Consider the following 26,777-nt stretch of genomic DNA (forward strand, 5'->3'; position numbering starts at 1 on the left):
ACAACTATCCACTTTTTAACCACGAACCAGTTCATGAAGTTCAACCTAATAGTTTGTTAAACGTTTTTCGTGTTTGGGATATTGAACCAAAAAAGGTTTCACTCTCATTTTTACAAAACCAACCCCATTCTTTAATTCAAGTACTTCAGAAAGCCCTTTGGTGTTTGGCTTATTTGGTACACGATAATAGAACCTCGCCCAATCAAGCATCTTCTCGACTCTCAGGGCGATTAGGAATATCTTTAAACTTCTTAAGCAGACGTTTTCTGTGCTTTTTGAAAGCAGTATTACTAAAAACAATGGAATCCGGCTTTCCATACAATTGATGCTTGGTCAGACGATCCGCTGCCTCATAACTGCCAACTTCTCGATGTGAGATAGCTTTTAAAGCAAATGACCAAAGACGACCACGAAGATCTTGGTTTTCTAGATCATTCCACAAATAATCTTTATCTGATTTATCTTTCTTAGTTATATACAAAGTGATATAACGTGCAATAGCCATCTTATCATCAGCAACAAACTGAACATGTTCCCTTTAAATGCTAAGTAAGTGAGTAAAGTTTTTTGGACGATTAACTAAATACATAATGTCTGATAGAGCTATCAACTTGGTTCAGTTTAGGAACGCTAGCATCTTCTCTAGGAAACTAAAGGGCCGTAACCAGGGGGGGGGGGGGTCGGGCCGTGTCCACCCTGAAACGTATGGTTGTATGTACAATTTTTTTTATTTGTTTCCATTGCGTGCCCCCCCCCCCCCCTGAAATCAAATCCTGGTTACGGTGCTAACTTGAAACGACATCGTGTTACATATTTATCACCATATTTTTACTTTCTTAAACAAATTGGCTTGTATTTATGCATTAGAAACCAGTTTCTCTACGGGTACCGCTATCTGCATCTATTATCTTGTTTTAATTTTCAATAAGAGGTAATATATTGTGAATACGTCCAAAAATATCCACTACCAACGGATCTCCATTAGAAACAATTTGCCCATGGTTGATTTGTAAATTCCCAAAAATAAGCTTCAATCATTTAATTATGACAACGTCCACCACCCATACTAACAACCAAATTATCTGCATTTACAACTGGGGGAAATTCCACAACAATATTTTTACACCAAGTTCTATATTATCTAGCTAATGCTCTAAACTTTTCGAATACCACCATTTTAAAATGTAAAGCTTTCCTAGCCAATATTTGTTTTTCCAATTGAAATGTTCAGTACGACTAACCTAAAAACTATTTAAAATATTACCTACGATTTCTATCCACGAAACTATTATATCTGCGACTAAAATTATTCGTTTTAAATCATGAAGCTTCCCGCGCCTATATTATACTAGGAACAAGGTGTATTCCCGCGGGAATTCGAACACCTATACTCAAAAACACTGTTACCTGATACAAGATAAGTGGTTGCAGTTTAGCAATAATAAACATACGTGTAACTTGATTTACTAAGCAGTAGATGACGTTAATCGTCATTTTTTGTTTTAGTGACGCTAGTAAATACTCGCCACCGCACAACAACAACTATCTCGCATCTCACTGACTTTGATAATTTACACAGAAAAATCATACTTGGGGTCGTAGAGCCAACTGTTATCATTTACGCCTAATATACCGCGTATATATCGGAAACCAAAAATTTCAGCTTAGGCGGAAGTCACGCATATTTAATAAACTGGGGGATCTGTGGTGATAAAAAAACGATTATGCTCTTAAATATTATTAACAATTTACAATACTAATAAAAATAATAACTTCTATTGTTCCTTATTTTAATAGTCCCATACAGGCCGGGATTCGACCCCGCACGCTGAACAGAGGTACGATTTCACCCTCTCAGCCATGACTGTCGACAACGTTGTTACTATATTTCATTTAAAAAACTAGAGCGATTAACTTTGGAAATAGTTCATATTTCTGGGATTGACCGAGGCTTAGGTTCATACCGTAAAGAAGGTATATGCAAAATTTTAAAAGATTCATGCAAACCATTTCAAAGTGTAGCCCGAAAAAACAAACCAACGTCTTCCCATAGCGTGAAGCCGATGTTAATTTCCATAGAAAGCCAAAATAGGCCAGTTTTCTAATGTTAAAAATTTCACTACCAATATATTCTACCTTAAATTCCTCCGATATAAATTACTGCAGCTCTACCGAGCGAGAATGTCTAGGCATTGCCTTTGGAGCTAGTAAATTCCATCCCTATGTTAACGGTCGTCCACTAACCGTTCTTACCGACCACAATGGATCGTGTTGGCTCATTTCAGGGAAAAACCATAATGGGCATTTGGCTTATTGGTCTTTGGCGCTCCAAGAATATTATCTCACGATCCAGTATAAAAACGGCCGCAAGTATTTGAATGCGGAGCTCCGTTCGAACAAGCTTCAGCTTCTCACGAATATACTCTTGACCTGTCCGAATTAGACATTCCGGCTCTGCAAGGAAAGGATAGAAAATAGACCTCTGACTGCACAAAGACCACTTATTAAATCAACTCGCAGTTCCGAACTAATCGATGGTCTCCTCTTTCACCGTGTCTGAACCAACGACCGAATTAAGTCTGTTTTAGTAAAACCCACACTGTTAAAAATAAAGGTTTATAAAATGACCAAAATTGGACTTTTAATTTATTTCAAACCATTTGGTTACTAAAAACGGTCTAATCAATTATTTTAGACCCATTTTACTCTTTCATGTTGAATACAATACCTTTTGGGGTATTGAAAGGGAACGGGCTCTAAGAATAAACCTTTTCCAGTCCTGGTGGTAAAGGTATAAAAAGTTATGTTCTAACATTTAGTCCTTTTGAATACCCTTTTAATTCCCTTAAACGAAGAAAAAAATGATATGGACCAATTTCGAGACTAGTATTTGAATACTACGTTATTTCTTTTTTTAATATTTTCTTTAAAATAACTTAATGCGAAGAAGTTCCAATCATCAGGAATATTTAACTAAGATTAAGTCTTTAAAAATTTTATAACAGATTTTAAATATAGGCGATATTGATTAAGGCGTCAAACTATGATAACCCAAATATCGGCACTAAAGAAGTTTTGCTATCTGTATATCAAAAACTGAAAGTATTAAATGATACTTTACGTGATCAACTCCCTTCGTTCAACGACTTCAGGGACGCTCATTTGGCTATTTCCCCCGAGCGAAAACCAGCCTAATATATATTGAATAATAATAAAAAATAATTAAATAAGGCCTATAAATTACTGAAAATAAAGTTAAAAGGGATTAACTTCTTACTGTTTATGAAGTAAAATGGATAAAAGAGTATAAAATAAGTACTTAAACACTCCACGAAAGGACTGAATTTGGGGAGCAGAAGGTTTAAATATGGTTTATGATAAAACCCTGAATGGTCTTAAATATTGGAAAAAGTTTTAACGACTTTAGAGGTCTAAATTAAAACCTTTATTTTTAACAGTCCACATTGTTGTGTGTAACGATTATTGCACTCGTATGGTCGTCACCAAAGCCATTCCTTGACTCACCCCCGAAAAAATTGCCAAATTCTTTACGCAGGACGTCATGCTTTGTTACTGTGCACCAAAAGAATTAATCACGGCAGAAGTAAATAAACTCTTCTCCATCCACCATAAACGTACCACAGCTTATCATCCGCGGATAAATGGGCTCACTGAGTGGCTTAATAAAACTCTACCGGACATGTTGGCTCAGTACGAATCGAGTAACGAGAGGAACTGGGATTGATTTTTACCTTTCCTCGTATTTGCTTATAATACTTAACTTACATGCTGTTGCACCCCATTCTTCTTATTGCATGGCTACGACGCCAATTTACGGCTGAAAGCGTCCCTGAACCTAACTTCGTCATCACTGCAGACCCAGTTTGTCTTTAAACATATTTTATATGTTCATCGTACCCCGCACCCTTGCAGCCTACCACCGCGCTATCGCCCAGAGTAAGAATAAGCAACGATCTGATATCCATTTCCGTGTAGTCACCTATCAGGAGGGTGATCTGTTATTCCTGAAAACACCCCACCAGGTTCCAGGCCTATCAGTAAAACTATCAAATCAATACGCCGGGTCATTCCAAGTAACTCGTCAAACAGCAGAAAATTACTACGACGTACGCTCGTCGAAGGGGAAAAAACGATAAAGTTTCCGTTGAGCGTCTGAAACCCTACGTCAATCGGAAAAGCCAAGCCTACCAAGAGCGAGCGATCTGGGAAGTTTTAGGCTGAAAAGCTTGCCCTAGATGATCCCTCGCGTTGCCCACGAAGGGGGACACCCAAGCTAACGCCTATCCGCGCGATTCACTATTTTTTATGTACAATATATATTTTGTACACTGTGAGAAAAAAAAGTAGTTTCAACAGTAATCAATAATGTAAAATATACAAATCCTTTTGTATTATATAGTTTACTCCACATTACTGTGGTTTTTACAAGTCCATCCCTTACTTCTTAAAACAAGCAGTTGTAGTTGGTTTTTAACTTTCACTAACTGTAAAAAAAAATTAGCATTCGTATTTTTTTCATGTAATTACTAGTAATTGTTACATGGGCATGGTTAGTAAGTTCACACAACCAAAGACTAAATCTTACAACTTTCATTTCGATTTTACAAAAGATCTGTAATACATTATTACAGATTATTACTGTTTTTTTCAACGACTAATTCTTGTTTTTGTAACTGGGCTAGCATTATTTAGATATTAAAGTATATTCACAATAAATATTACCTCATAGTTCGTATTTTATACTAACTGAATACTAGTAAAGTATATTAATTTTTAAAAAACAAATCAAAAATATTTTTAAACTCATTTAAAGCTCATTTTACATCAAGTCTGTAGACAGTGGTTTAACTAAGGACCCGCAGAGAACACGACTGCCCGGGGGCCCATGACAAATAGGAGGCCCTAACAAATAAAAGGGCCCTGCATGAATGAATGGATGGATATTTATGAACTCTTTGCAAGAAACAAATCCCTTTTGTGACAGGAGAATTCACATTACAATGACTCCGCATGTTTTAGACCAAAAATCATCAAAATAAACAGGAAGCAAATCATATGTTTAGAATGAAAATAGACATAATAATACACAGAATTAAATATTAGGGGGGGGGGCAAAATTTTTCGTTACGCCACGGTCTGTAGACCTTAAATTGTGTGTAGTATCATGGCATTACGTATTTTTTAATATTCATATTATTATTAAAATAGTGATAATAAGAATATATTATTAATTTAATAAAAGCACATTGGCTTGTTTATATTATTGCACAATATTATTTCTTAATTAAGATAAAATATACTTAAATATAACCATTTAAATTTAATTAGTTTATTTGCTTAAAATCGGTTTAAATAAATAATATTGTGTAAGAGCAAGAGTCAAGTAAGTTGAGATACGTAACTTTTGAAAACATTTAAAAAAAAAGAATCCTCGAGGGTTTTCAAATTAATCGTAAATTTTAAAAATAATAATTATTTTTAAATTAAGGTGACTTGGTACAAAATTTTCAATATATATTTTCAGTTTATTTTATTTAATTTTAATTATTATATTATGCTAGATTTCGAACTTAAAACTGGTGTTTCTCAAATAGGGGTTTCAGACTTGATTTAAAAAATACGTTTTGTACTTCCTTATAAAATTTTCAGAAAACCTTATGATATAAAATTTCAATGTAAATTTTACGCGAGGAAACGTAAAAATTATTTTCTTTCAACGTTATTTTTACTGATCCTCTTGTAAAAATTACTTAAAGATAATTTAAAATTTTAATAAATGGTATTTGATAAATTTTACCGCCAACCTGTATATTTTACATTATATAGATTGTTATATTAACAGGGTTTATATTTAAAAGTACAAGCAAGTTCTTGTTAAATTGACAAAATATACACTGAGGAAAAAAATTGTTCAAACAGTTATCAATAATGTCAAATTTAGGCTACATGTCCTTTGATATTATATATTTTACTCTACATTACTGTGGTTTTTACAAGTCCATCCCTTACTTTTTAAAACAAGCTGTTGTAATTGGTTTTTAACTTTTACTAACTGTAAATAAAAACTCGTAAAAATTCGTTTTTTTTTACAATTAAGTACTAGTAATGTTTACATCAGTATGGTTAGTAAGTTAACACCGCAAAAGACTAAATTTTACAACTTAAATTTTTATTATACATAAATTCTGTAATGCATATTATTACAGATTATTACTTTTTTTCAACGATTAATTCTTGTTTATGTAACTGGGCTAGCATTATATATAAAAGATACTACACTTTGGTCTTAGCCAAAAGACCGAGTTTCTTCATTCTGTGGCCATACACACGAAAAACGTTTAAATTATAGCAATGTTTTAAAAGCCTTCTTCTATAGACACTAAACCTTATAATTTTTATGTAAGTAACGTATAATTGGTTAAAATTGTCTTTAATCAGTTGGTTATGCGTAGAGAGAGTTATGCCAGCGTTCTATTATCGTGATAAACGTGCCGGGGTTTCATCACTAGCGCTTTTCTTCAGATTTTGCCTCCGAGTTTAGTGTGTTAAAGAATTTCACTTATTTTTAAAAGGCATTTTCTCGAGAAAAACACATATTACCCTTTGAAAACCTGCCCTTACGTGAAATCGGCGTTTTCCCCCGGGAAATACCGGTACCCCGGCTAGTTAAGCCCACATGTTATTAATATAATTTCTCAGTGTAAAGTTTAAGCGAGGAACGTAAAATTATTTTCTTTCAACTTTAGTTGAACCGATCCTCTCGTCAAAAGTACTTGAATATTGTTTTAAATTGTAATATATGTTATTTGATAAATTTTACCGCTTACCAGTATATTTTACATTATCTAGATTGTTATATTAACAGGATTTATAATTAAAAATACAAGCAAGGTGTTGTTAAATTGACAAATATATTGTCAGTAAAATTTACACCTTCGAATTTGGATTATCAGATAACATCATAACTTGTAAAATTTACGGAACCCTCTTCACCGGAGTCCAAGAGTTTCCTGTAAATTTAACAAGATTATTTTTCTCAGTGTATAGTATTCGTAATGAATATCATTCAGTTCGTATATATCTGATTATATTTAAAATTTTATGTGGTTGCAGTCAGTAAACAGCAATTGCAACTCAGCTAGCTGCTTATACCGTCAAACTTCATAAACGTTTTCCAGTCTATTGATAAATTGCAGTCTTCATGTTTAAGACTATATCTTGAGCGATATTCATTGCAGTTCGGTACAGACAACTTCAAAATAAGTTTGGACTAGCCCCCAAAAACATAACAACTGAAGCAAGGCGCTCTATAAAAGAACCTGAGCCCGAGCCTGAGCCTCAGTTTTGAATGAAGCTTTTCGGATTTTATAAGCACACATGCGAAATTTAGTGTCTTGCATTCATTTTGTTTATAGATTCACTTTTGATAACTTTGTGGGCGCCAGTACTTAATTCCATATCTTCCAGTACACATTAAGCCAAATAAACAAGTATACCAAGCGACACGGGTTAACGCAAAGAAAAGTGAAGCAGCATCTTCTTCCAACGAATCATCTTAGCCTTTAAGCTCGAAGGAACGGCCGCGGGAAAGTGTCCGAATTGTGCATCATGCGCTGGGATCCTATAGAATTAATCAATTAATTTCTTTGAACATCCATCGAAGTTTAATTATAAAGCCTTTCTTCGTGTTCCACTTTCAGGAGGCCCCTTTGTCCAGTAACGACAGAAAAATATTTGGTGAGGTACCAAAATCCCAAATACCTCTTTCCTCGTTTACCGAAATTTTCTATAATCTGGATTAATTTGGACAAATATTAAATGAAATGGTATTTCTAAGTTTTTTTAATTCAGCTTTTGAGAGTTAAAAATACATGCATTGCACCAAAAACTGAAATCAGGGGTCGGGGGTGCAAAATTGTGCCCCTTTCACCCCTATTCTGCCGCCACGGCCTGTGTTTCACCATACTCCTAAAACCCGTTCCTTCCAACGAGGGATAAAGGGTTGACATTTAAGCAGTGCTTTAATTGATATACCTTCATTTTCTCCAAAATTTTGGTTTAATTCCGTAACTTAATTTTTAGAAAACTAAATAAAACCCTAACAATATTTTTTAAATAAAATAGATTAAAATATATTCGTTGTTAAAAGATAAAAGTGTAGTAACATTTCGAATCGTATGTTAAATATATCACTTTCTCAATAAAAATGGTTTTTATCTGTATGATACACACTTGCTTGACTCGCCAATTTAAATAAATCCTAATTAAAATATAATTGTGCGTTAAACGTTTCCTTCAATCACAGCAAGTAAGTTAAGATTTGTAGAAGGTCGAAAACAAATGCTTCAAATGAAAGGGGGGTTGGGGTCACGATTTTAAACAGTTTATTTATTAAATCTCTTTTTATTCGCACCAATTTAAGGTATCTTAGAATGTTTGTTAGAAGACGCTTGCTTACGAAATAAATTTATGACGCATTACTGTAAATAATTTTTAATGCTTTTTATCTAGAACTGTTGAATTTTTTACACGACTACTGAAGTTGTAAAGCTTAATTATAACACAATTATATTCAAAGATAGAAAAACAATGGCCATGATTATTTTCTCTGGAATTTTAGCAGTTGTCGATTTTCTCGGTATTTTACAAAATAAACTAGGTGAGTATCACTTTGTACAATTAGAAGTTAATTATAATTATCTCGTATATCTCAATAAAATCGTTGAAGTTACTTTCTACCATTATAATCTTACAGCAATAGGACTTATTAATTACCCCCAACGTAGTCTAGTTTTGAAAATTAAAGTCTTTAAAAGGAGTAATAAAAATGATAAATTTTCACTTGTGATGAGGTGTACGCTTCCGCGATATACAAATTTGCGCCCACTGAAATCTGCCTCGAGCCGGCGAAAGTACGTTTTTCATTTTTTCGGATTATAAGTATACTTCTGCCATAAGATCTAGAAGATACTTCTGGTGTCATTAGCTCTCCATGTAGCTCTTCACTTAGGGTTCAGCTTTTTTGGGTTATAACAGTTCCCTGATTGAAATTTCCTTTTACTTTATTCAGTTTATGCTTCTGAGTGCAAGATCAATGTAACTGTTGGAGAGTGGTCGTACAGCAGTGAGTATCAAGTCTTTTATCTGAGCCTTAAAGCCTTTCTTCATGAAACAAGTTAATTGACAATAAAAGGACTTAAGTACTTAAGAGTGGGCTTTTAATTTTGTTATATATCACGTTTGGAAATTATTTTGATAGTTCCTGATATTAGATTATTTTGACGGTATTTTTTCTTAAACTATTGAAGAACTTCTTATATTTATTCTACAGACTCTAAAAAGTTCTTCAAAATTAACAGTTTATTAACTGAGACGTAATGTAGAATAGAATTAATTCAATAACGTCTTATATTTTACCATCTCCAATTACCATGAGCTCGATAAGTCATTCCTTCTTGTTAAGAAATTTAAGTACTTTCTTTATTGCAAAAACTTAAACATTTAGAACTAAAATATCGTAATGCACCGTTTCTAAGCCTCATTAAATTTCACCAAAATCAATTATTCATCAGGCGAATTTAATTTTCAGTGTATATATAGAATAGGTCTAGGTTTATTTTGTGTTAAAGGCGGTGGAACATGTGAGGGGTCTACCACCGCTACTTGAGACCATTTTGGTCTCAGAAACTGTGCTTCCGTCTAACGGCAAACGCCGTAAAAAAGCTCAGCATACTGAAACTAATAAAATAAAATAATAGTAAATATTTAAATATTGCCAAATAATATTGAGTTATATACAGGGTGTTTCCGTGAAGTCTGGCAGAAATTTTTAGGCGTTTTCTTTGGATAACAAGGAGTCGAAAAGGTGTAATTGGCCGTAAAAAATTGGCCTTTAAAATATCGGAAAACGCGAAAATGTGTCTTGGACCTAATTGTTTCTTTTTACTAAGCATTTGTTTTCTATCGAAAAAGATCACTTGTATGATAAGTTCGTTATTAAAAAAGTGTTTCATAGTGATCACGTCAATTGATAGAAAGATACTTACTGATTGTCGGTTTTTTTTTCGTCAAATGCCCCAAGTACAAATTTAACTGATTTACAAAAAATTCTTGAATCCGTTCGAAGATTCGAGGCATGTTACGAATTCTCGAACGAAAGCTATGGCTGCGCTCCCTAACGGCAGCATCTAGAATTTTGCTATCGTTATGATTTAAATAAATAATAATAAAAATAATAATTATCAGCTAGGCTTATACCCAATTAATGACAAGGTAATTTAAATTATCAAGAGACACAGTAAAAAATTCATTTCTTTGTTTTACGGTTTCTCAGAGGTTACAAGTACTGTTACCTAACAACATTACATTGATCATTGTATTTACAAAAGGTGTTCGAATTGGTCCCCATTGGCGTGTAGACAAGCTTGGACGCGTCTTCGGTAAGATTATCGAACACAATGAAAGATTGCGTTGACCTAGGTCTTCAATCTCTCGAACTTAGATCGAAATCACATGGGTTCAAATCAGGAGATCTGGATAGCATGCAACAGTTCCGCCTCGATTTATCCAATTCTGAGGAAACTCGGCTTCAAGATAAGCTCTAACCCGAAGCCATAAACCTTATTTGTTGTCTTACTGCTAGCGGTGTGTCTTCAAGTAGCTCTGGCAAAGTGTCATGTAGAAAGGTTTAGTACGACTTAGCAGTTAATCTTGGTGGTAGAAAATAGGGTTCAATTAGTTTGTCGCCAACAATTCCTCACCAAACGCGGAGACTAAACTGCACTTGATGTGACCTAATGGTAGTTGCGTGTGAATTTTCTTGCTGCCACTCATGACGATTATGTCCAACTTGCCACGTACTTGTCGTAGGATCATCCTCGAAGAAAGTAAGTACTCGGATACGGTTTAATTTAGGGAAACTTTCTTACGACCTTTTGCCCTCCTTGTTACCCAAAGAACACTCCTGTAAATTTGTGCCAGACTTCTCTGAAACACCGGTAAATCCAAGGTGCGCTATAATAGTTTTACTGATAAAGGCAGATTTCCGAGTAAGGCCATACTCCTACACAGTACCAAAGGGTGAAACCGATCTCCTGTGTCAATCTCTGGCTGAAATTTTGATTTCTGATATAATATTGATTAACCAATTTCAATATTAAGGATCGAAAACTTATTTTGTTAAGGGAAATGAATGTTGAAAAGCCCAAAACAGCCAATAGGCCAAAAACAATTTAATTAGTTGCGGAACTTAGCCTACACCTGCTTTAATTGCAGCCGCTGAACTTCGGCTATTCCCACTTGTTTCAAACATATTGGAATAGTGAAGTGTTTATGCGCTTAAGAGCTTTATTTTGGTGCAATTTTAGGCGAAATTTTGAAGTGAAGGAACAAAAATGTTAGTTAATTAACGATTAATCTTCCACATAGACCGTCATAATTGGCCCTCATTGTACCCTTCATTTTGTGACGGCTATTGGCAATCGCCGATCAACATCGACAGTCACTTCGTTTGTGACTGGTACTTCTCTGCACGACTCCATTTGAATGAATACCAGCAGTGTCAGCCAAGTGCCACCCTACTGAACGACGGAAACCAAGGTTTGCCTTATCTTTTTATGGGGAGATCAGAGTACCGGTGTTTTTTCCGCATACCTTGTTTGTCGGTTTTAGATGAAAATATTATTGCTCTGATGTTAAGCGCCATCTATAAACAAAAAATAATAGAAACCCAATTCTTTTTTCCTTTTAATTATTGGTTATAATATCCTGATGGGTAAAAACTATTTATACGGAAATGTCAAACCTCGATAAGTGATAAATATCATATTAATCCCTAAGATGGCTCGCGACACCGAAATATTTAATTTTTTCAAACTATGTCCTCTTTTTATATCCACCAGGAGCACATTACCCTCGCGACGAATGGGTTGCTCTTACTTAAATGGCGGAGGTAAAATGGGCCGTGAAGCGAGGCTCCGTAGCGTTCACTTTATCTTATGGGTTTTGCGTTCAAAGGTTTTTCAGTTTAGCCATGATCAATTATTGATTTTAAGTAAAAAACCGCGGTTTCCGCATTTCTATAGTGGTTCAGTAAGTAAGTGAGTGAGGGTGGGAGAAGATTGGGACTATCTGGGTTTTTGTTTGTCAATCATTGGCGCTTGAACCAATTTACCTATTTCCATAACTAGTATTCATCTATCATATGAAATATAATAATCTGGTATTTACCCATAGTACATTGCCAAATGAAAATATTTGCATTTCAATAGACAAATTAAAAAAAGGTATTTCATTACTTTTCAATTAATACATTTTCAAATAAGTTTAAAAATTTACATAATTTTGCTTCTTTATGTACATAAAATATCTATAACTTTAAGCCATCAAACATCCAAGTCCCGTTATTAGGGTGCAGCCAATTGATTTTTGAAGCTCCCTCCGTTGTAGAATTGATATAAAATATTCTAAACTTGAATGTACAGGGTATTACGAATAAGCATTATTAAACGTGTCATATTGAGTAAAAAATATCAAATTAACATGGGTCCCAAAATGCATTTCTTCTATCAAAAATCTGTATCCAAAACGTCGAAAAACGTGAAAATGTTCAGTTTTTATTAATCCTTGGACCCAATTGTTTCCTTTAACTCAACATTTGTTTTTTATCGGAAAAGATAGGAAAACGATCACTGGTATCAAAAGTGCGACAATAAATTAGAATTAGTAGGATAAGTGTGGAAATAACATAAAACTAATGTGTTTCAAAGTGTCACTTGTTTAAATGAAAGTTTATAACTGAAAGGCGATCTTTTTATTCTTCCAATTTTGGGCCCGCAGGGCCCACCGCGTGAGTGTGCCGCGAAAGCTAAGAGCCCGTGAATAATTTTAAAAAAAGGTTCCCACAATCAGAAAGACCCCTAAATGTTGTTTTAGTGCTTAATCAATAGCTTATTAAACAAACATTATTTAATTACCGTGAAACCAAGATTAACCTCCAATCACAGCCGAGGTTAAAAAATAATAGTAATTAATACTTTTATTTCCCTAAATATTTTACCATTTATATTTAACAATATGTACTTTATCTTTTTTTACGGAATAATAAGAACCCTTCAACATCGGAAGCGAAGGCTGCGCTTAACGAAGAGAAATGCGTTTTCATAGTGTCAGGCATCACATACATGGGGGAAATTATCTCATGGAAAGGAGCACAACGAGATCTCAGGAAGATAGAAGCGTTACTACGAATGCTCCCACCGACTTCAAAGGCAGTAGTGCAACGAGCGCTTGGAATCGCCAAATTCGTAGGCAAGTTTATTCTGAATCTTTACATCTATATTACAATGCACCTCTGATGTATCAAGAATATGGATGTGAACAATCAGCAAATCCTACCAGAGCACCGCAACGAATGGGAATACATGAAGAAGGTCTTCACTAAATTGCCAGAGCTACGCTATTTACGATCCGATGCAGGAAACTAAGATCTCCAGCTATGCCTCCAAATATGGACTGGGATCTATACTCATGCAGTGGCACGGAGAAGACTGGTATCCGGTGGCCTACGCTTCGAGAACTTTACCATCAGGTGCAATCAGGTATGCGCGAACTGAAAAAGAAAGTCTAGGTCTGGTGTTCGGTTGCCAGAAATTACACAACTATATGTCCGGGAAGAAGATACTGTTGAAAAATATTTCAATAAAACAAAGTGTTTATATGTAAAATTTATTATGGAAATTCATTTACTTCTGGAACGAAAAAATAAGACAAATTAAGTATTTTACGTTCGACATAGGGTTTCCCAGAAGCGAAAGGAAATGGAGGAGGCGGGCTGGCTACTACAATAAAGTTTAATTGACAGGTTGACTCGTTTCCCCTGTAGAATCTTGCAAACGCCCAAATCCGTTAAAAGGGTATTTCGCAATTTGTTGAAATGCACACCTGCAAAAACCGAACCGTTCGGGTAAGGTGGAAAGCTGAAGAAGGGCACTTGGACCTAGGACTCGGAAAAGAGAGTCCGACGAAATTACGTAACGGGTTTGACAAATTTCCAAAAATATTTTATTGTTATCTTCATTTTATTTTGTTTTGGAAAATACAAACCCTAAACCGATTTTTCAGTCTGTTTGTTCAGGACAAATTAGCTGTCCCAATTTGAGATATTAGCAACTTTAGTACCCGTTATTCTTCAGACACTACTCGAAACGGACCATCAGTAGTTACTTTTCATGACGAAAAGAGTCTCTGAAGAAGAGGCGGAACCTCTGCTAGACACTTTTTCATACTAAAGAAATATCAGTTTATGATGGTCTTCACTCCGGCCAGAAGTTTAGACACTTGCTGATGCACTATCCAGAGCGAGCCTACCGCTAAAGGTGGCCGACGACGAAGAAATTTCCAAGGAGAAGTTGACATCAATTCCGTGGTCAGATCACTCCCGGTACCGATGATGGATCGACTGAGATACGAGACCAAGAGTGACTCTGAACTACAAGGACTCCTGCAACAGTTACGTCCTTCAACTTCAAGCTACGCTGGTGTCAAAGACGAAATGACGGTAGCTAATGAGCTGATAGCCAGATACTGAAAGGCTGGAAAATTGTCGTTCCAGAAGCTCTAGCTGAGGAAACACATAATGGGAGTCATTCATGATTGTCACTTGAGAATAGAGAAATGTCGGCGAAGAGCGCAACAAGCCATATCCTGGAAGAACATGAACGCAGAAATTGAAGATAAATGAAAGAAATGTGAAAACTGTAACACGTTTCAATATACGGCGCAACAAGAACCGTATAACAGGGGGGAACCACCTAACAATGCCTGGGAACGACTGGCAAAGGATATATTCCACAACGTTGGAAAGACTTTTCTAGTCGTAATCAACTCGTTTTCCAATTATATCGAAGTGGAGGCACTGAAAAAACATCTGCTTAGGTGGTCATCGGTACTCTAAAGGACATCTTTGGCCGTCACGGAATACCACAACTAGAATCACCACATCAAGTCCGAAGTATCAGATCGCCAAAAGGCTATTGAAGAAAGCCTTCGACTTAAATGAAGACTTTCAACGGGCGTAACTCAGCTACAGGCATACATCATTGGGGACGATCTCTCCGTACACATTTACCCAAAGTCCTACGAGTAATAGGAAGCGTAAAGCCTGTTAAGAAAACACAAAGTGAAGAGGAAATAGTAAAAGAAACTCTAATATGGTGCTTTCGTCCGAAAACAGAACGAATAAGGGATTTGGGCAAAGGAAGCTCAAGTACTCAAAGAGGTAGCTCCAAGGTCGTATACAGTGAAACTAGAAGTAGCGGTTTGGAAACTAAACCGAAGGCATTTAAGAGTAGTCCAAGAACCATTTGCTAAAAATTCGAATCAGGAAACCCTTGAAACCAACTGGGAAATAGAAGATGATACCGGTTAAAAGCCACGATTATATCAACCTTGCGATAAATCAGTGTCGAACGTTGATCGCCGGGTCAGAAACAATCCAAGCGGACAATGACGCAGGTGCCTAATACAGAAACGCAGAATCCTCGTCAAAACTTGACGTGAACGGAAAGCAAAGCTAGTCAACTTCCTAACCAACAGCACCACAGCCAGCCAACTTTGAAGTGACGACAAGTACAGTAGTGGACCATAACGTCACCGGAGGAAACCAAATAAATTCGGGGTGATCACGTATAGTTCATATGTATAGTTCATTAGTTCAATTTTTTTTAACTGACAATAACTATATAAAGAAAAAAATATTTCGTGAACTCATTTTATTTTTAAGTTCAGGGAACCATTACAAAGTGTGTAGTGTTATGATAAAAATATGAGACATGTATAAAAAATAGACTTAAAATAGACCTTCGGTGATAAAATAAAAAGTAAAAAAATAACAGGAAATGTATATACAAAGATTTCTTTTTCGATGTAACCGTAAATATTGCCAGAGTCATTTGCGGAGTCAACTAATAAACTAAGTTTTATAAAATGCCTTTTGGTTATTATAAGTAAATCCAATTACAGCGTAGAGAAGAAACATTAGAGGTTTTAAAGGTTATTGCCGTTCTGGAGAGGCGAACTCAATCAACCAGTATTGAGGAAAATGACTGTGAAAGAGGAGTGCCGCACCATGAAGCCTTTTTACATCCGTTTCCGTAACGCGTTTGGGGAGTTTCCATCAAGAATGAAGGAGACAGATCAGGGGGGACTACATCGACTAATTTATGGGCTAGGGTGCTCGCTCACCTTTCACTTTTAGGGTGGGCGGGCCCTTAATAGATAACTGTGTGCAATAACTGGTGGCTTTACCGGGAAGTCTGTGTTCGGCGCATTAAGAGATCTAAGCTGTGATCAAATGGTTCTATCTCCACCTCTGACTTCGGTCAGGTAGGAGCTAAAAACTGAGCTTCGGCTCAGGCTAACGGAGAGCGTCCGGGCATACTGGCCGCCTCGACAGAATTGGTAGCCTGCTGTGAGGCGGCGGGTCTCCGTATGAAGCGTTGTGACTTTGTTTCCTGGCCAGCAAATTGTGCCATGTAACGCTGGGTCGCAGTGTGCCCGTCGTAACCCTTTAGGAGCCTTTTCTTAAGGGCTAGGCTCTCTACCTATATAGGTAGGGTGTCGGCTGGAGATGCAAGAGCATCCGCTCTTATTCCCTCAGCTGTGCGCGAAGTGGTGAACCCATTGTGGCTTTTGCTGGGTTGAGGGGCTTGCGTTGAAGGTGAGACCGTCAGTGATAGGGTTCTCTTTGCAGCCTTGGGTGTTTTTACATTATAGTTTCGAAGCTAAAATTTATATTTTAAATATAAATGAGAAAACATTTAGGTAAATAAAAATATTATTTACTATTATCTGTTAACCTCTGATGTGATTGGAGGTCGAGGTTTGGTATACGGTAATTAAATTAGTCTGGTTAAATATCATATCCTGGTCCTTTCTGATCATAGGATCATGGTTTTTGAAATCATTTTAGGCGCTTAAACTTTGGGCCCGCCCACGGCGTGGGCCCTGGGGATCCGATATTTCCGCCACTGTCAGTAAGAAAATAGACTGATGAAGTCCCTATCTATCAAGTACAGAAACAGCACTATACTAGTAAATGGATTAGAAGATATGTTTTACAATGTGCGAGTAGTCATATTTGGCCCAAGGCGAGTGGAAACGTTGAAAGCACCACTTGAACACTTGAGAACTTTTGGGGTTTAAAATAACACCATCATCCACTAGCTTTGTGCCAAAAATATATTCAAAGTGAGAATCTAGATTTATATTGAAATTATTTTATATTAAGTATTTGACGGAGGTAATTCAAAAATTAAGTGATCGCACCTTATAACTACATTTTTTCGTTTGATGGCTTGAAATTATGGACAGTTAATGTTAATTAAGAAGGAAAATATTAAAAATTTCAAACTTATATTTATTTTTAAATTTTCTATTTCTTAACCCATATGATGAAATAAAATCCACGCGTCTTTTTAATACTCGAACTACGGCCAATAAGCAAGTCCCTTACCAAAAGATACCATGGAAATTCTACAGAATTACATTCGGAATAGTTTATATAATTTCTATAGAAATTTGGGTCATTTTTCTATAGAGCTACAATAATTACTATACTGAAAAAACCGGTGATTTTTATAGAAAGTGAGCGGAAACACGAGTTTTTTTACAGAAAGTACAGGGATGGTTTTATAGAAAACCTAGGATATTTTTAAAGCAAAACTAGAATATTTTTATAGAAAACCTAGGATATTTTTATAGAAAACCTAGGATATTTTTATAGAAAACCTAGGATATTTTTCTAGAAAACCTAGGATATTTTGATAGAAAACCTAGGATATTTTTCAAATTTAAATATCTGTAGTACATCAAAGTTAGTCACTTAAATTAACCAAAAAATTTTTGAGTTTTCACTCCCTGGTGCCAATTTATACTTCTATTTGGCAAATCTTAGCCCTTCGGGTGAATTCAAACCCATATTGGGGTGTTTTTCACACTGAAATAACTATAGTACACCAAAGTGAACCACTTTTATCATTCCCCATTTAGAGTTTCCACTAACTCGTTGAAATTTATACATCAATTTTGCAAATATAAACCCTTTGGGTGAACTCAAACAACATATTTTATTTGGCGTGTTTTTCAAATTAACCATAATAATTTTGAGCTTTCACTTTGGTGACAATTTATACTTCTATTTGGCAAATTAATCTGGAGAATTCAAATAACCAATTATTTCTATAGAAATAACTGGTATATTTTGATATAATAAATGTAGAAAACACCATAGAAATCAATCCATATAATTTCTATAGAAATAACTGGTATATTTTGATATAACTATTGTAGAAAACACCATAGAAATCAATCCATATAATTTCTATAGAAATAACTGGTATAATTTGATATAATAAATGTAGAAAACACCATAGAAATCAATCCATATAATTTCTATAGAAATAACTGGTATAATTTGATATAATAAATGTAGAAAACACCATAGAAATCAATCCATATAATTTCTATAGAAATAACTGGTATATTTTGATATAACTATTGTAGAAAACACCATAGAAATCAATCCATATAATTTCTATAGAAATAACTGGTATAATTTGATATAATAAATGTAGAAAACACCATAGAAATCAATCCATATAATTTCTATAGAAATAACTGGTATATTTTGATATAACTATTGTAGAAAACACCATAGAAATCAATTAATATAATTTCTATAGAAATAACTGGTATATTTTGATATAATAATTGTAGAAAACACCATAGAAATCAATCCATATAATTTCTATAGAAATAGCGGGTATATTTTGATATAATTATTGTAGAAAACACCATAGAAATCAATCCATATAATTTCTATAGATAAAATTAGTGTATTTTCTATAGAAAAATTTATAGAGCACTCTATAGGACATATAAATCTATAGGCCCTCTAAACGTTTCTATACGATTTCATAGAAAACCTATAGAAATATTTGGTAAGGGACGTGTGCCAACGCATCGGCGGCGATCTGATCAAATTCCTGTTTTTTATCTCAAAACATTGATATACTTTCAACTTGAGCAAGAAAATGTACAGCTCTAAATATCTGGTTGTCGGTCGCTGGTGCTACACCAACGATCCTTATTCGCACGAATGTTTGCGATGTGAGGAGTGGTCATCAAATTGTTGCACCTCTCGGAGGGTTGTATGGAGGAATGTCTTGCTGCAGTTTTCTGTGAACGCTATCGCAGATCATTATGTTGAGGCTACCAGTATTGTAGAATGATCAGATAATTAAAGGGCACTACGAATATAAATTCTACTTTGAAATATAGTTCTAGATTCTGTTGTCGGAACAACGACACCACTTCCTCACTGAGGTAACTTAAATGAATAAACGTACACATTTTACGGACAATTTATGGCGGCGTAGTATAATTTCAACGTCGTTTTATAAGCGCGACGTCTTTTGCGGACTCAAGCCGAAAACCAATAACGTTGGGTCAAACTGTTTAGGTTTGTGTTGGGTAAACCATGACGCTTCGTTAGGTAATTTATATATCGTTTAATGAGTGAACAATGAGATATTTACACGGCAGGCATCCCTTAAGAAGTGCCTCTTGCTCTGCCCGATGGCTTACACAATGTTTATTGTCTGTCGCGACTTCGTGTGGGAAATATGTGAACTATCATGCAAATATCCTAGTCCCTAACAGTGAACAAGCCTGACATTGATTACTACTTGTTTGATTAAGTTTCCGTGACGGTCCCTGGAGACATTTTCGTGTCGGGTGGTCCAGCCAGCGACGAGATCTTCAAGCTTCTTAATTTACACATTCATTTCGGCTGGAGTCAACACGATGGAACCGAACATATATTCAAAGGATTAGGTTATGCGATGGAGGAAAGTATTTATTCGTTTCATTTACTTTTCAGAAAATGATTTAAACCTCGTTCAAGAATCTATATGAATTCATTACTCTATCTTCAAAGAAGTATCCGTTAATATACGGAATAAGGTGGAAACCTTGTATTTAACTCTTTCGTCCAAACTTTATCAAGCCGCGGTTGGTTTCTGACTACCTATGGTACTGATTTAGCGTTAATTGAACGGAATCCTTAAAGGGAGGGTTTTTTGTGGTAGATCAACGAATTTCCCATAAACCAAACAATTAATTAAAAATAAAGACCACTGTTGAAAAGTTAAATATTTAGAACTTTAATTAAATAATTTAAACAAAGTTATTATTTTGACCAACTTTGTCGCTGTTCGACCAATTTTACGTAACGCTTCGGCCTTAAGGACAGTTAGTTGGTCCAACAAGTTTGTCCAACTGATAGTTATTTGGTTTTTGTCTAAATACATTTGACCTAATTCAAAATTTCATACTGGAATTAGTATAGGAAAGAGCATACAAAACGATATTAAAAAAACCGAGGAACGATTTCAGGAAATTCCAAAACGATAGCCTTCGTAGGGGCAATTATTGTTCTATTATGCCACATTAAAAAAAGTTTTGATTTTGGTTTAAAGATGTGAATAGAATGGGGTGACCAATTAAAAGGTAAACATTAACCACTAATTAACAGCAATTAAATTGAATAGTCTGAACGGTACTTTAGACTATCATATTTACTTGATGAAGTGAAAACTGCATGAGTGTTGTCTCACTTTTGATAGGAAATATTTTGTTTATCTTACACAGATCCATTTTGTTCATAGGAATACGAAGTATTCGTCCTTCGACGAAGCTAAGACATATCCAGATGGGCTTCTGGTCATAGCTGTTTTGTTCGCGGTAAATAATACAGATAATAAAACCGTAGAACAAATCTTGAAGGAAAAACTTCCAGAGGACGTGCGTGTCGATTAGTTAATTATTAAATCCCTTATTTTACTCATTAGCTAGGACCTTATTAAGCTTATTTAAGGCAAGTCGTTGGAGCTACAATGTCTATCGAAATCTAGAGGCAAGGTTGCTGATTGAAATTATGATTTCGCCTTCTTACGAATCTGGACCAATAAAAAATTCTCCAAGATATTTAGCCTCTCTAAAACGCGTCTCCTTAACGTAGCTGTCAACTACTACTACTTGAATAATGTTGCGAAGGCAACTTCTCGTACAACTTACGTGAATACTTTAAAAGAAATTTTAAGACAGGCAAATACTGACAGAGAAACCAGTCGCATTTTGTATCAAATTCCGGTTAGGTTGAAAGGACTATTTCAGTACGATGAAAGGTCGGGACAGCTGTCCTGGATAAACTTTCATTTATCAACGCGGCCAGATGCTGAAAAATTTACCTAAATGGTAATGTAGATCAATTCTTAGATGCTGCTTAATATTTGTCATAGTAAACAGTTTATGCCATTAAGACATGAAAAATATTTTAGAGAAGGCCCTCCGTTTTAGAAAGGCACTTGTGGGTATCCATGGCGTCGGTAATTAAATGGAAGTGATTTTCCAAAGTCTGTTTTGCAGAATGTGTAATGACTTCCCTGATTAAAACTGTGAAATATAACAGTTAAATGAATTCCTGTTAAAACTATCCCAATAGTTGTAACAATCTGAAACGAGGTCCTAGCGGAGCCTAACCAACAATAGTCCTGGTCAATCCTACGCCGCAAAATGTCAACTAATTTTCTTCACATTTAGTCGGAAAAACGTTTGAAGATCAAATTGGTGTATTACAAACAAAATAATCTAAATCTGAGAACACTGCTATCTTTTGCCGGATGTGTATTATTTTGCCTGACAGCGCTGTTTCTCGACACCGAAAATGGCGGCCGAAATATTACACTAAGCGGCTTTTTCGACCATTATTTTGAAGACTTGACGTTAGTGGTCAAATTAAGGCCGAGTTAGAATCATTTTTTTTTATTTTTTTAAGAACCATTTTTATCAGAGCTTCCCTTTTTCGGTACGCCCCTCTGGTGGTTTTTCTCTGAAGTTCTATCTGACGGGCTTAATCTCTCTACTGCGGTTATCTCTACACAAATAATAGAGATCTAAAATAAGACCTCCCTTTGAAATCTGTTTTCAGGCCGACTGCCAGGCCCCAGACTTGCCCGGCTTGAATTTCCTTACGGAAAACATGCGTCGAATAACCCAGGCTGGCGCAAAACTCAGCGTCCAAGGCCCCTGGCATCTATCGCAACTCTTACCGGGAAAAGGAGGCCCCGAGTCCTATTACACTTACTTTGGCGGTCTGACGACCCCTCTTTGTCAAGAAGCGGTGACTTGGGTAGTTTTGTCCAGACTGATACTTATCAGCGAAAATCAGGTGGGTAAAAGAAATTGGAAAGAATAAATTAATTGCTGAAAAAAAGGCTTAGACTGGACATGGGGAAATGGCCCTTATATTTAAATCTTCCGAGTTAAAACTGATTTAAGATTTAGAAATTTTCAGTAAAGAAAGACGTCACAGATAAAAAGTAGAAATAAAATTGTCATTTTTTTTAATAAACGCTAAAATCAGCTAGGCTAGGCTAGGCTAATACCCAAGACACCACCTTAGGCCTAAGTCATCAAGCGACTCTTGAAGCCATTAATTCAGGTGGCCGGGTTACAATGCGTAGGAGGGTGGTGGCAAGCCCTGCATGCTACGCGTTCGGGCCAACAGCTCCCTACTCTAACTATTACCGTTAACCTCGACAAGTTTTTATGGAAGGGGAAACCGAAGATCTCAGGGGACCGATTTGCTCGGAACTATGAACACTGTCGATACGAGCTTTATATATTATGGTCCTTGCTGCTTTGGCTTTATGTGGTGTCAAATGTTAGGATTATTTAAAAAATACGAAAAACGTGGCGACGGCGAACCTCGACGTAATAAAATGAGGGCGCGTATCCCACCGGAATAAAATGTCTTCATTCCTTACTTTTCTGTTCGATTGTCTTTTTCGTATCGATCTACAAAGTAGGGGCAGATGTGGCGCCTCGGGTAGGGGTGCATAAATGTAAGATCGATAGTACGTAACGATATCGACCTTCAAAGCGGTACCCAATATCTTTTTTCAAAGTAATGTTCAAAGAGATTAATGCTTCTAGATGAGAGAATTTCGACGCCTTAAGAACCATTGTGGCGACCCAATGGCAGGAAATGTTCGACCGGTCCAACCTGTCAACGGCCGATGGATTCGACACGTCGCACTGTGATAGTTTGAATGATCTATCATACTTTGTTAAAAATGATTCGAGTTATCATGGTAGCCCCTTTTAACGTAAATTAAATATTGAATTTGCTTTAGTACAAACAATGTAAGTTAAATGCTTTTAAGATGTTATTCCAATAATATAAAATTCAATAAAATTGTTTTACTTGCAGATTTGGCTATCAGTAACAATTAAAAAAATTATTATCTTACACGTTTAAGTTCTAGATGTCAACGCAATAAAGTAGTTTAATGCGTAATTTTCCAATCATGGTCACAGTGACACGTAACACCAAAACATCGAGTCATCGTCGACATGCAAGAATGCTGCATACAAGCTATTTTCGTCACTGTTTGGAGGTTTGACCGGAAGCAGACCTCACTTTAGAGTTCGATCGATGCAACCTCATCGCCGCCAAAAGATGACCGGCGACGTTTGCGAAGCTGATGGGGCTCAGAAGTCCACATCGTTGATGGTCTGACGGCAACATTGTTGACTTGCAGGAAGTATAAAGCTTGCATGAAGCAGGTGCAGTTGAACGATTACAACAAGGAGACAATTGGCTTTGGATTTCTTCCAGGGAATGAAAATCGTGAAGTACGAAGTAAAAAGCATTAATATGTTTTGCACTTCGAAAAAGTTCGAAACAGCACTGAGCAAAACGCGTGTATTCGCCGAATTAGTTTACAATGTCTTCCTTAGGTCGTTCCACAGTTTCCAATTCTGCTTCTACAAAGTAGAAATGCTACTATGGGTTACATTCCTTACACTCATTCCACACTCATTTCCTAAATCATCTTCCATACGACCACGACTATCTACCCGACCACTTATAGGGGTACTTTTTGGTGAAGTACTTTAATGGTTAATTATAGATTATACCTTTAGATTTTATTAAATTTACGAAATGAAATCTTTAGTTTAGTTTGTGTATTTATGGTTATAGTTATAGTGGTCGTTTTTATTTAATTTTTGGAGGATTTAGTGAGTTTAAAGATTTGCTGATTTATAAGTTTGTTTAATATGAATTAGCTCTTATGCAGCAATGTAGGTGAGAAGTTTGCTAAAATAAGGGTTAGAGGGGATTTAAATTGAAATGAAATGTTAGGGATATTGGTAGTGTAAATATTTAGAATTAATGATAATTTAAGCTTTAAATCGATCATTTAGTGAGGATAGAAGTACTTCTAAATAGGCGCATTAGGAAAAATATTTATAAAATTTGAATTTACCCCTGTTTTTCGCCTCGAGAAAGAGACATCTAGTGTCTGTTTGGAAAACGATGCTTAGTTTGTTTTACGGTTCATTTGTTTATTTAGCCCCCGATTTTTTTTATTCCTTTGGTTTTCTGTTTCCCCCTTCCCTTTTGCATTGCCGTTATTGTTTAAGTTGGCTAATGCCAAGTCCTACGAAGTGGCCGGGCCGCATGTGGACGAGGAGTCGACCATGTTGATGAGCTCGGGCGAGGAGGATTTCCCCGTATTGGGCATTACGACGGTAGAGAGAGGAAGAAAAAGGCGCGCACGCGCGACCAGCATGCTGGAGCGACTAACCCCCCGCTTCAGACGAAGGCTTTCCCGTTCAAATTGCGCCCCGCTGTGGGATCAAAAAATTCCACGAACTTGGGATGAAGGCGCTGCATCGTTTGGTAGAGTCCAATTTCGGGAGGGGGGGTGGAAGTGAAAGCATTGAAAAACGGCGAATTACTGGTCTCCGCTGCCTCGGAGGTGCAACGACAAAGTCTCCTGCAGACTTCCGTTCTCGGTGATGTAACCACACGGTAGTGACGGGCGACTCCGCTACGTCAACGGTGTTCAAGAAGATTAGGGGCTGTTCACAAATTACGTAACGTGGTAGGGGGGAGGAGGGGTTTTGGCAAGCGTTACGAATTGTTACGGGGGGGGGGGAGGGAGGGTTTACTAAAATGTTACGTAACACATCTTATTTTTAATATCGTAGAATAAAATTTTCATCACTTTCAGAAACAGTCGCAATTATTAAAAACATATGCATCTTCATTGGTTTACTCACGTTTAAAATAATTTCATACCCATGGGTATAAAGTATTGCATAAAAATACAGTTGTAATTTAAAATGAAAATTACAAACAATAAAATTTAGTACCTGATCTTATTGTACTTTATTACCAGCATATTAGTTGTTACGTACTATAATAATTTAAGGGGGGTTCGATATTTGTTACGTAATTTAAGAAGAGCAGTCTTTCCATTTGTTACTCTTTGTTACGAGGGGGAGGGGGGAGTCCAAAAAGTGGTTTTTCTGCGTTACGTAATTTGTGAACAGCCCCTTATCGGATAACTCCGCGGCGGTCAACAACTTACGGCGCTTGGACCGTCTCCAAAATGCTGCGCTTCGTGTCATCTTCGGAGTTCCCAAGTCGACGAGTATTCAGTTAATGGAAGCTGAAGCGGCGATCATGCCGCTTTCCCACCGTAGAGATCTGCTGGGTATGCAGTTTGTCAACCTGGCCGCCACCGACGATGCTCCCGACTACTATAGGTGCTACATAACTGGCTCGGTGGCCACTCTCAGTCACTTTGGACACATCTGGACCTTACATAATGCTCCAACGATCCTTAAATACTGGCGTCAACTTGTTAATCTTAATCTTGACTGGCTTCATGATTTGGTTCCTTCTCCCAGCCTGATTTCCCCTCCTTCTTGGAGCCCTGTCCAGGCGGACGTCAACTGTCGCTGGCTATGCTTCCGGAACCTCTCACGGTTACCCCGGGCGTGTTCAACTATTGCGGTGTCCGGCTCCTGCCGGTATCCCAGGGAACGAGATGGCGGACCAATGTGCCAAAGTGGCGGATATTAATATAATGTAATATAATAAATCTAATTTCCAGCCAGTCCTTGGTACAATTGTTACGCATAAACGGCGAATAAGAGGAAGTTTCTTATTCAATTGATAAAGTTATCCCAAAGAAATTGAAAAAACGTTCTTTAGAATATTCAATAAAGATCTCGTAGATTGTCTTAAGAAAATGGCTTTTTAGTAATTAATGTTTTAAGAGTATCTTTGAAAAGCTTAAGATGTTTCTAGATTCCTAAAAAATCTCGAAAGTTTTCTTTAGGTCGTAAAGAACCGTTTTTATAAACATTTAGGGTCTTTCTTTAAAGTTATAGGTTTTTCGTAATTTCTAAAGTATAATTTTCCTAAGAATTTAATAGAATCTCATCAGAATTTGTCAATTATTTTATTTCAAATTTAAGATAATACTTTAAGTGAACTTCTTCCTACCATCTTTTCTACAGAACAATCTATATGCTGGGTGACCACTGAAAAACCCAAAAAAAATTATAAGAAGATGGGAAATTCAACAATTGATATATAGGAGAATATAGGAGTATTTTCTTTGATAACATAGGCACATATAGGAAAATTTGCATAAATAAAATTTAAATTTGTTTTAATAAAAAATAAACTTTTTTAAGCTGACGATATTCTTAATTCCGTTCAGTTCAGTTCTTAAGAGAAGCAGTTTACATTTTATCAAAGGGATTTATTACATTGAGCGCCATCTGTATTACGAAAAGCGAACTAGGTACGCGGGAAATTAAAAAAAGCCCGC

The 26,777-nt window shown here is 36.1% G+C and overlaps 2 protein-coding genes across 2 annotated transcripts; both read left to right on the top strand.

Moving 5' to 3' along the window:
• Positions 1–8,592: 8,592 nt before the first annotated feature.
• Positions 8,593–19,995, top strand: LOC149921083 (carbonic anhydrase 9-like). Its single transcript, XM_090163881.1, has 5 exons — positions 8,593–8,680; positions 9,092–9,145; positions 11,449–11,619; positions 19,780–19,932; positions 19,985–19,995. Exons 1-5 carry the CDS (start codon positions 8,611–8,613, stop codon positions 19,993–19,995), a joined length of 459 nt encoding a protein of 152 aa, XP_090020007.1. The 5' UTR covers positions 8,593–8,610.
• Positions 19,996–20,734: 739 nt separating this feature from the next.
• LOC149921084 (putative carbonic anhydrase) lies at positions 20,735–23,211 on the top strand. The gene is made up of 3 exons (XM_090162909.1): positions 20,735–20,823; positions 22,070–22,309; positions 23,077–23,211. The coding sequence occupies exons 2-3, from the start codon at positions 22,121–22,123 to the stop codon at positions 23,182–23,184; spliced, it is 297 nt and encodes a 98-aa protein (XP_090019035.1). The 5' UTR covers positions 20,735–20,823; positions 22,070–22,120; the 3' UTR covers positions 23,185–23,211.
• The last annotated feature ends 3,566 nt before the right edge of the window (positions 23,212–26,777 follow it).

The sequence above is a fragment of the Leiobunum rupestre genome, chromosome 11 (assembly GCF_980474605.1).
Source record: "Leiobunum rupestre chromosome 11, qqLeiRupe1.1.hap1, whole genome shotgun sequence".
Lineage (NCBI taxonomy): Eukaryota > Metazoa > Arthropoda > Arachnida > Opiliones > Sclerosomatidae > Leiobunum > Leiobunum rupestre.

What these genes read in the sequence shown, in the direction of transcription:
- LOC149921084 (XM_090162909.1), top strand. Translation starts at nt 22,121, where the DNA reads ATGCGTCGAATAACCCAGGCTGGCGCAAAACTCAGCGTCCAAGGCCCC. An exon ending in TACTTATCAGCGAAAATCAG is followed by an intron (nt 22,310 to 23,076) that starts GTGGGTAAAAGA and finishes TAATGCTTCTAG; the next exon opens with ATGAGAGAATTTCGACGCCT.
- LOC149921083 (XM_090163881.1), top strand. Translation starts at nt 8,611, where the DNA reads ATGGCCATGATTATTTTCTCTGGAATTTTAGCAGTTGTCGATTTTCTC. An exon ending in TATTTTACAAAATAAACTAG is followed by an intron (nt 8,681 to 9,091) that starts GTGAGTATCACT and finishes TACTTTATTCAG; the next exon opens with TTTATGCTTCTGAGTGCAAG. An exon ending in ACTGAACGACGGAAACCAAG is followed by an intron (nt 11,620 to 19,779) that starts GTTTGCCTTATC and finishes TGTTTGATTAAG; the next exon opens with TTTCCGTGACGGTCCCTGGA.